At 39.3% G+C, this 10,475-nt stretch overlaps 2 protein-coding genes across 2 annotated transcripts; one reads left to right on the plus strand and one right to left on the minus strand.

Moving 5' to 3' along the window:
* Positions 1–271: 271 nt before the first annotated feature.
* LOC139715915 (uncharacterized) lies at positions 272–2,320 on the minus strand. The gene is made up of 2 exons (XM_071627468.1): positions 2,037–2,320; positions 272–917 (listed from the first exon to the last, which is right to left on the minus strand). Exons 1-2 carry the CDS (start codon positions 2,318–2,320, stop codon positions 272–274), a joined length of 930 nt encoding a protein of 309 aa, XP_071483569.1.
* A 4,245-nt stretch (positions 2,321–6,565) lies between these two features.
* On the plus strand, positions 6,566–10,021 carry LOC139715852 (uncharacterized). Its single transcript, XM_071627387.1, has 2 exons — positions 6,566–7,122; positions 8,516–10,021. The coding sequence occupies exons 1-2, from the start codon at positions 6,842–6,844 to the stop codon at positions 9,159–9,161; spliced, it is 927 nt and encodes a 308-aa protein (XP_071483488.1). The 5' UTR covers positions 6,566–6,841; the 3' UTR covers positions 9,162–10,021.
* The last annotated feature ends 454 nt before the right edge of the window (positions 10,022–10,475 follow it).

Here is a 10,475-nt window from a genome sequence, read left to right on the forward strand (position 1 = left end):
CGTTATTTTTGGTTAATTGTTAATTCACTTGAAACTTATAATGACTCGGTTTTTAACCTCAAATTTGATGAATTGTATTTCAACGAGAGGATCTCGAATGTATAATCTTGCAAAAATCATTGATAAGTAGATCAAGCCTTGGACACTTAGCTCGGAGGACATTGGAGGGGTCGATGCTAAATGATTACGAAAAAAAAATGATATGGATGTACAAGACATGGCTGTTACTGCGGAAAATGTGGGAAGTATCAGGAGACGTGGGTTATAGCTTTCAAACAATCAGTCGGTGTATGTACATCTCTTCGTAAAAGGGCATTGCATTCTTGGCCATCTCCCGAATGTCTTCAGTGAGATCCTCCCATGCCGGTACCGGTTTCGGGGAAACGAAGTGGGTGCTCTTGATAGAAGTATCCAGAAATGCTGGGTTTGAGAATTCTTGAGCAGTTGGCCACTTCCACGTCTTGATGACGTCTGGAGAAGCGTTCCATCTGAGGAGGGACTCGGAGTAAGGGTAGCCCATGGCCTCGCAGAACTTCGGCAGTATCTTCTCCGGGTTGTTCAGAAGATCTTCTGAGCTGATCACGAGGGGTGATGGATCGACGTTTTGTCGAATGTATTGCCAGAAATCATGGTGGTGTCTGAACGTGTCGGCCACATCGAATCCGTCACCGTAATTGCGCAGGTCAAAGGTATCTTCGGTTTCGTCGTATTTCAGTATGCCGTTAAGCTTCGACGCCCTGAAAGCGGCCTTCCGAAACGAGTCGTAGACAAGTCTTGGATGGCGAATGATAAAGGCGTGACGATATCCCTTTGGAAGATACTGTCGTCGCGACTCGAAAGACATAGCGATACTTTCGTCTTTTGAGAAGACGTATCTGCTTGGCGAATCCTCGAGAAGTTTCTGGATGGTTGCAAACCTGAAAAACAACAACAGAATCAATCCTGGATCAGGGAAGCTTCTGTCATCCTTGAGGTAATTTTCTAACACGACCTCTTCGTTGATCCGTCATTATGATAGTTTTATCTCCACATTGTTCCTTCCCTGCCTGTTCTAAATTCCTTGAACGTTGAGAGAAGTCTCTGGCAATTTCACTTTCTGTGGCTCACCAGCACCAGCGTAACAAAAAGATAGATGTAACGAAAAGATAGCATTAAATAAAAATCCAATGCTGCTGGCAAGGTTTATCCCTTTGCACGACGTTAAGTTGGCATAGTTTTTTCGTTTTCTCTCTCGTTCTATTCATCATTAAGATGTTCAGATACGTACATGTTCACTAAGTATCTGACAGATGAATTTGGCTGTCTTTGTCATTGATAGTCTGTATGCTCTAAATAACGTCAGTGATAGTACATTACAAGTGCCATGTTTACTTATTGTGTATGGATTTGGAAATGCTATAACGCCATCTTGTGTCAATAACTTGAAATTGTATGTGAGCGTGTTTTTGCTCAAGTATAGCCTATTAAACAAACGAACATACGTTATTACGGACGTGGCAGCGGCCTCGTCCAAAGGTGGTCACAGAAAAGCACCGTCTAGCATTTTTTGAGATGACGATAAAGTGCGTCCATGTAGTCCCCCATTTGACCCTACAGATCAAATTGTTTGTGCTGTTACCGGCATTTCGGTTGTCATCAAGACATATTAGAGCAGGGACGCAACAATCCTTATTATGAAATTTCGATAGCATCATGTGAATTAGATAGTTCACTTCAATCAATTTGTCAAAGTGGCCATGGTTGTATCATCAACGACCTGCAGGTGGTGTCCTTGCATAAAAATCCATCGGCTTTCGAGCTAACTCATGTCATTACTTGGTCAAGCATGCCACGTATTTTACAGTTGTAGCAATATATAATTCTTTGGTTGCCCATCAATGGATCTGAAGAATCACGCCACCTACTGATGGGTCTATCAAAGCATGAAATACAACTAAAATATGCGCATGCGTCGCATGGCAAAGTAAGTACGTGTACATAGTCAGTAAACGGCTGATAGTCGTTCAAACTAAATTTATAGAACTACGCCAACTTACGCCAGTCTTTCGGGGACGACGTTTGTCGACGCAATCATCTCAGCCACTTTCGACGAGATCGACCCGAATTCCCCCTCTTTGCCCTCGTAGCTCATCGGCACCTCTCGGATCCCCTCGGCCACCATTGCAGCAGCAGCCACATGGCAGAACACGAATGGTTCGAACCACACTTCGCAGTCGGCGATTCCCGACATGCACTTTGCAAACGCCGTCGAAATCATCCTCGGCGTCATCCACAAAATCGCTCTTCCCGTCGGGGGAATGACAGTCGGAGTTTCAGTCATGGTGCCGTAGTTGTGATGGAAATGCAACTTCGCATCCCTGGCCTTTTTAAAGAATATTGTGAAGCAGCTCCCACGCTATCTCATATGTCTATTTGTTTTATGACTATGAAACACACTGTACTTCGGACTTTCCACTTGGTCAAAGGACAGCGAGGTAATTTCGTAGTTTGTGTATTACGTCTCCATCTCGAGAACCTCAGATTATTGGTCAATATGGCTTGTTAAATCTACCAGGTTTATTAAAACCAGGCTTGATTTTTTTCCACGTAATCCTGCTATTGATATACAGTATATAACAGAAGTGAGTACACCCCATGTGAACATTTAAAAATTTGAATGTAATTCTTTAAATTATTTGTTTTATCTCACAAGTCTCACAGAGATTGTAAAAATGACATTGAATGATATGACTTGAGACAGAAAACTAGTATTTATAACCTTAATTTTGAATTATTATGCATACTTGAGAAAATAATGGCAACAAAATATGTGAGTACACCCTGTGTCATATTTGCATGGAAACATGGTTAAATCTGGAGTTTTATGGTCAACAGCACTAGTCATAATTTCCTTAGCACAAAAAACAAACACAAAAACATGATGTTGACATGACATGGCACTGCCTTATAATGCCCCTCTGCATTCTTTTATCTGTGTTTCACTCCTGTTTGATGACTTCTTGGAGTGATGGTCAGGGTTTGACTCAATTTAATTCTTGTATTCCTCTGTGCATTACTACTGGTGTGACTAGTGTGGTCAGGAGAAATCATCGAACATGCAACTGACTCCCTTGCTAACTTTTCAGAAAAACAGTTACATGCATGAAACACAAACTCAATGTCACTACCATGTAATATCAACATGTTTTTCATGCTAAGGAAAATTATGGCAAATGCTGGGACCATAAAACTCCAGATTTGATCATATTTCAATGCAAATATTACACATGGTGTACTCACTTTTGTTGCCACTATTTTCACGAAATATGCATAATATTTCATAATTAAGGTTATGAATACTAGCTTTTGCCTCAATTCCTATCACCAGGTCCTTTCTACAATCTCTGTGAGATTTGTTATTTAAAATCAACAACTTGAAGAATTACATTCGAATTTTCAAATGCTCATGTGGGATGTACTCACTTTTGTTGGATTCATTATTATATTCCAAATCAGATTTACATGTATTGCCATGCAATATTGGTGTATCGATGGGAACTACTTTCACAATTCAGCCATTGGGCTGCGATGTTCGATTATGAATGAAATCATTCATATCAAATTACTCATTGTATAGGGTCCTCGCGATCGCTGCGAAGTTTGATAATAAATAACACCATAGGCTAAACCATTTTTAGTAGTATATGGCGACCGCTGCTGTCTATGTTTACTGCATGCATCTATGCGTGAAAACAAACCAAAACAAACAAACAAAATAATAATCAAGACCCCTCGTGTGCGAATTATAGCACGGCCAACTTCATATTAATGACTTTTGTGTTACTCTAAACATGGAGCTACTACAACTACAGCTTTGAATAGTAAAGTGATCACGTTATCAAGATTGCAAAAAAAAAAAATCAAATTACTTTCCTCAAACCGATTTATCTGAAATTGTCCACCCTTGTCTAGGTCCTTTTCAATGATGCGATGCACCATTGAGTTGCAATAGTAGCCTTGCTGTCTTTTCTTGTTCCTGTTGAACTGTCTTTCGTTTGACAGAAATCCGACATATCCGTTATGTGTTCATATTATTTCTGAAGAGCTCTTGAATGATTACTTCATCTTTTTGTTGCACTGGCAAAATGTGCATTTTCCTCCTTTTTTCACTATATAATACTACCATTCGTGCATATATTTTTGTATTGTGATCAATGATCCGTCCTTCCCAACTGGATGAAAGTTGAATTGACAAATGTACTAATTTATTTCATGTATTCTTTACTTGATGGAAATAGATAAACGATTGCATTAAACTGAACTGAATTGAGTTGAATTGAATATGCGTTGAGTTTATACATCAGAACTCTTGGCGTGCAGGTTGACCAATAGGTGGAGCACTATGAGCAGACAATCAACACACTCAGGCCATCTCAGAAGGAGAATCGCTTTTCAGCGATTTCGAAAAGGGAAAGGCGCATAACAAGCGTATTGCTCCCGCTATTCCATAACCACGGCACTCACTTATTTGTTCATCACGCCTATCCCTTTAATCTACATAACTGTTCAAAGGTTATGCTGCTATTCTCCGATTTCGCCTCTGTGCCATATTCATCTGGCAACATTTATACAGAATTTCCCTATGAAGGAAAAAAAAAATAGTTTCGGAAGAGAGGGGCAAAAGGTCAAGATGACGCTATTATCATTCGAATCCGAAATGCACGCACACGAACTATTCGTTGAACGTTGCTGTATATAGGTACTAATATGCGGAGTCCCTGACGTTGTAAATGCGTGTTGAACATCCTGTTACTGAATCTGATGTAGCTTCAGGACATAAAGGCGTGTGAAAACGTACGGGTGGGTTATCTTGGGTGTTAGGGTCTTAATCATTTTAGGTCGCTAACTTCAGCGTAGGTTTGCGTATGGACGCCGGAAAGCGAAATTGGCTTTAACTTCATGAATAGATATCAAAGTTCAGGTCTCACTGCTGTAAATAATTTTTAGTGGACCCCTCATTTTTTCCCCTTAGAACATGAATATAGAAATGTAACAAGTTTGGTTTGAAACTATGTATACATGCTTTAGATTTGTTAAATACTTATTATCATCGGACAGTCAACTATTGTGTACTGAAGAGGAACCTATATTACGTTATATTCTGTAGAAGGAAAAAAAAAACAAGAGTAAACGACGACCTGTTAGAAGAAAGAAAAGCATTTGTTTCTGCGCAGATTAAAAAAAAAAAGATAATTTTTGATTGGTGAAAACGCATACAGTCTTTCTGAGCAGAATTTATGAGCCGATCCCCTCCCCCTTTTAACTTTCTATACACAATTTCAGGTGTATCAAGTTTGTCTACTGAGATATGGAACACGAAAGAGTGAATCTTTCGTGTATTTTGTACAATCATTATTTTTATCTTTATTTTTGGCTCGTTTTAATAGTGAATTCTTTAGGACTACACATACCTTTGTATTGGCTATGACTATGAACTCGATGTACTACGGAAAGCCAAAACTGTTGAAGGTTTTCAAGTATAAGTCTCAAAGCGGTTGGAGAGCTCGGAGTAAACTCAATTTAGTTTTAGGGGACTTGATTTCTACAGCCTTAGAACGACATTATTGTTTTCTTTTTGTTTTTGCTCACAATACCGAGGTGTGACTATGAAGAGTAGAAAGATTATGAAGAGTGATGAAATGTACACATGCATGTGATACATCATCCGCTCCGTGATTTTAGGAAACTTCAGTGTTATCTATCATAACCTGAAAGTGGCATATTTGCTGTTGTCATGACACTATTACTCTGTTCCATAACATTGTACCTGTGGTGATTCAGTAAAATGCCAAATGCTTGTTAAAGGTCCATGCGGTGACATCCATTAGGGCTATAGGCCTTCATGCTGTCTTCTGAGAGATTAAGATCAAATGCAGAGCGGATTGAGCGGATTTATAATCATGTCGTTTTCTCTTAATCCACCGATTGTCCACAATAAACTTTGGCCCTACAATAGCTACTCTCTTGCATTTTGTGATACATATATCACCAACTGTAAAACAGGTGAAATAAAGTGACAGTGCCCACATGTATTCTATACCCTGACTAAAGTGCACAGACTCACGATTGTATAGCAAGACACTCGGCCATGAATACGTTTCAATTATATGATGGTCATTGCCATGCTGTGGAAAATATTCGAGGATTGAAAATGCCGCAAGAAAAGGTGTGCTTGTGCACCATGGTTATAACAGGGGGCAATATACGGCCAGTTACTGTTTATACATTATATATATATATATATATATATATATATATATATATATATATATTATATTATATTAGCTGACTTTTATATGCTCCATCAAGGAAGGTAAAAGAAAGATTGTCTGAGGTGGAGCTTAGAGCTATGATGAAGAATAATATTAAATGGTAAAACATTTGATACACAGTACCTATTTCAGTCCAAAAAGTCCTGAATTTGTAATGTGAAGACCTATTCATGTCAGCAGAAGTCATCACGGACAAAGATGGACATATAGTGTACAACCCAAAGTATGTACCAGATTTTAATAGGTTTTCTTTAATCCCCTCACCTAACGTACGGTGAGTGTTTTGTATGCAAAAAGACTGTTTCACCCGACACAGTTTTGGCTTTTCATAGTCCAGCATGCTGAAGTTAACGCACCAAAACCGAGGCTATCCGCATTTGCGTTGCTGTTCATTCACGACTTGTGATCACCCTTCAGTCCATTGCAAAGCGTTCACCTTTCTACAAGTAGACTGTACCCACCACCAGCAACTAAAGACATGAGTAGAGAAAATTAGAGGCAGGAGAACCTCGACGTCATTCACGGCAGCGATGATGCCTTCCAGCAATCCTTCGACAAGCGGTCGCGCAATCTTGTGGATGGTTCCGCGAACTATCTCAACAGCGTTTGCAAAGTGCATGAGCGGTGTTCCCGAATGTGAAATTTGGGGGGAGCCGTTCCTATACTGCCACATGGCCCACAGAGAAATGGAGATGTTGGGGATGAAGGAGGTTCCAATGAGCTACGATGGTAATGAAGCAAAGTACCAATCTGTCATTTCCTCGGTGTGTGCCAAGACGATGTGTCAAAATATAATTCCAGAGAGATTGGCGTAAGTGAAATTTTCGTCATATTTCATTATCCAAGAACTATAAACCATATAAATGCACGAGTAAATCTATAGACATTCCGTGTTTTGATTAATGTCATAAACTCAAATGGGTCAAATTCAAACGTTCCCCCGACATATATAATAAAAAGCTTAAGGCTTTTGAAATATAAATTCGTTGCAAGTACCAAAGAGTAACAAAACAAAAACTGGGAATTTTCCCACGATCCACGTGTCTGACTGCATTGAGAAAGACATAATTATTTTCGTTGCTAGAAGGGTATTGAGATATACTTCTGCTGTTTTGTCCCGATTTATAAGCTCTTCCTGCACTTAATTCAATGTAATTGTTAAAACAGCTTCTGTCTGTAGGAATACCTTCGTATCGCAAGCATGGTCTCTTTAACTCTTATACAGAGACTAATGGACTATTGGATAGACATATAAGTCTGCCATAACAGTGCCTGCATGTTTACATTTTGAGATAAGAATTATATCACCTTGTATCATGTGTATGTAAAGTCTAAAAAGTGGTAAGATCTATCATAAGTGTATGAAAACCAAATCCAAAGTCATATCACAGCGAATTAATCGCTTGTATAAAAGGTTTACAAGACCTTGTTTTTTCCTTCTCGCATGTTTTCCCCTTGAAGACTTGATCTGGCGTTGGAAAAGCAAGTTTTCACATTCCTCTGTCCTCTAGTTTGATATTCAAAACTGGTGATTTGAAATAATGAGACCTTGAAATCTACCTTTTTAATTAACATTGACGATTGTTTACATAGTCAATGTATATGTAGATAGATGTGTGCATAGATATGTATCCCTTGTCTGTTTGCTTGTTTATTCTAATATGTCTTCTATGAAACTGTGCTGTCATTATGTATCACATCCTATTAATTTCTGCAGAGCCATGACTATTGAAATCATTCATCATCATAAAGACCCTGGTTATCTTCTGCGCCTTTATCAAGGCCTATAAATTCGCCTTTCCCCCAAACAGGCAATGAAATACACGTTTAAGTATCCCTGCCAAAGAGCAGTCATTTGCAGAGAATCCAAACCTCACTCGCCTTGAAGATAAATATTAGAGTGAAGTTGATCGCCATGAAGTAGCGACAGCCTTATTCATAAAAGGTTATATTCCTACCGATGAAAATCACCAGAAGTCACCAAAAATGATATTTCAAACTCTTATATAGAGCATCCTACGTCCTCAATAAGGTCATACTAAAGTCAAGATGAAGTTGATCAGATGTTTTGATAAAATAATTAATGTAAGTTTTAATCGTTTCAAGTCTAATTCAGGCAGACCTATACCGGTATAGAATTCAACCGGCGTGAACAATAATAACCCTTTGTAATAGGTCCTATATTCATCTGTCTTTCTCCACAGGTATGCAACTATCAAGAGAGGTCTCGAGAGTTCCACCAGCAAATATGTGTTCTCGAAGGACGAAAGTGTAGCGATGTGGTCAGAACGACAACGGCAATATATCCCGACAGGATACCGGCACGCCTTTCTCATCCGCCATCCAATCTTGGTATTCGCATCCCTCAGAAAAGGTCTCTTCCGAAGTCTGCAAGCCGCCAATCAGCTGAGATACGAAGAAGACGAATGCTCATTCGACTTGCGGAAATACGACGATGGAAATGGCTTCGATGCTGCATTCGAACGTCATCACAATCTCTGGAAATACATACTTGACAAGGTCGACCCTTCCACGCTTGTTTTCAGTTCCGATGACTTACTGAACAGCCCCGAGAAGATTTTACCAAAGTACTGCGAGGCCATGGGCTTCCCCTACTCGGAGTCCCTTCTCAGCTGGGATGCCTCTCCAGACGTCTTCAGTAAATGGATAGTGCCGAATCCTGGAGAACCTGTCAACACGGCATTTGCCGCGGTAGCCTTGTCAAGTACACATTTTACTCCGCCAAAGGCCGTTCCAGCGTGGGACCAGCTTACCGAAGACGTGAAGGCCTATGCAGAGAAGGCAATGCCGTATTATCAGGAAATGTATGAAAATCGATTGACTGTGTAGAATGACAACAAATGTTTCTTAATCTCAGCAAACTAATCTGTTACTTATGCGTGCATACAAAGAGATTAACAAAGCACGACAAACAAGATTCTCAGGAGAATTTTTTAGGCCATGGGGTCAACGGGCTAAGTTCAAAGGTCAAATGAAAATGCCAAAATTGTAAGTTTTTTCCTCCGTATAGTCTCGGAAATGGTTTATGGAATTTTCATGAAACTTATCAATACTTGTATACAACTCATGCCTGCAATGATTTACTTTTCTCTTAGGAAGTTCGGGTCATGAGGTTAAAGTTTAGGTTACGGTGCTAAAATTACACTCCTTTATGGTGAAATTACACTATTTTCTCCATCCAGAGATGTACGTCAGAAACGACTGACTGCAATACACTTTATAAAATTTGTATACACTGCACAATAATTATGTAGGTAAAACTTTGGGCCATGGGGTCAAAGGTCAAGAGAAAATGCAAAAAATCTCACTATTTTTGTCCATATTTTGAAAATGGCTGAAAATGTTGTCATGACAATCGGTGTACTAAGTATACAGGTAGTGATTACATGTATTTTCCAATCACAGTGATGACACAAGTGTCTTACATTTAGCAAGATGTTCTATACATCTGTCGGGAGAATAGTGTGAAATAACGGAGGCATGCAATCCAGTCGCTATAGCGACATTTCTATAGCTTTCATTCAACAGAAATATGATTTTTCGCAGACCCTCAAATGTGACTTTTGAAAAGTGACAATTTTGCGTGGTTTTTTTTTTCTGTCCGTACTCATCGTCGTTCAACTGTTAGCTCTCATGTTCACACATAGGTTAGTAAATTAAGGGGAGGAATACCCTTTCTTAATAATATGGTTAAAAACGTATCGAAGTTGCACTATTTCTGATAAGAGGGGTACTGTTTTTGTTGTGTGTATCAATGTCGTGAAACTAAAAAGAAAATGAAACCCCACAAACTTACACCAATATGTATTATTTAACTAAAATAGAATAAGATGAATAAGTTGATTTACTTGGAGAATAATGAAAGTCTGAAGCTCTCTTATGAGTATCAGAAATGTTCATACTTGATTCTATGAAGTAACATTGTAAAGGCCGTGTCACACCTTTCCGGGCAAGCTACGCGGGCTTGTGGCGAGGAGGTAGTTTCCAGCACGTAGAAGATTTTCCGCGGGCGAACAAGAATGTTTGCAATTTTCGCACTTGTTTCTTACCTACTAGACGCGTACTAATTAGCTTTTACTTGCGTGCATTCCATGTGACCTGCGTGAGAGCTTTGAAACCGATCCGTTTTCTGTTACGAGCGAC

Source organism: Diadema antillarum, unplaced genomic scaffold (assembly GCF_040938485.1).
Source record: "Diadema antillarum isolate AM-2024a unplaced genomic scaffold, OU_Dant_1.0 scf00000057, whole genome shotgun sequence".
NCBI classification, from domain to species: Eukaryota; Metazoa; Echinodermata; class Echinoidea; order Diadematoida; family Diadematidae; genus Diadema; species Diadema antillarum.

Bases quoted from the DNA above. Each gene is read 5' to 3' on its own strand.
- LOC139715915 (XM_071627468.1), bottom strand. From the start codon at position 2,320: ATGACTGAAACTCCGACTGTCATTCCCCCGACGGGAAGAGCGATTTTG. The intron at 918-2,036 runs GTAAGTTGGCGT...GTTGTTTTTCAG, and splicing joins GTCGTCCCCGAAAGACTGGC to GTTTGCAACCATCCAGAAAC.
- LOC139715852 (XM_071627387.1), top strand. From the start codon at position 6,842: ATGATGCCTTCCAGCAATCCTTCGACAAGCGGTCGCGCAATCTTGTGG. The intron at 7,123-8,515 runs GTAAGTGAAATT...CTTTCTCCACAG, and splicing joins ATAATTCCAGAGAGATTGGC to GTATGCAACTATCAAGAGAG.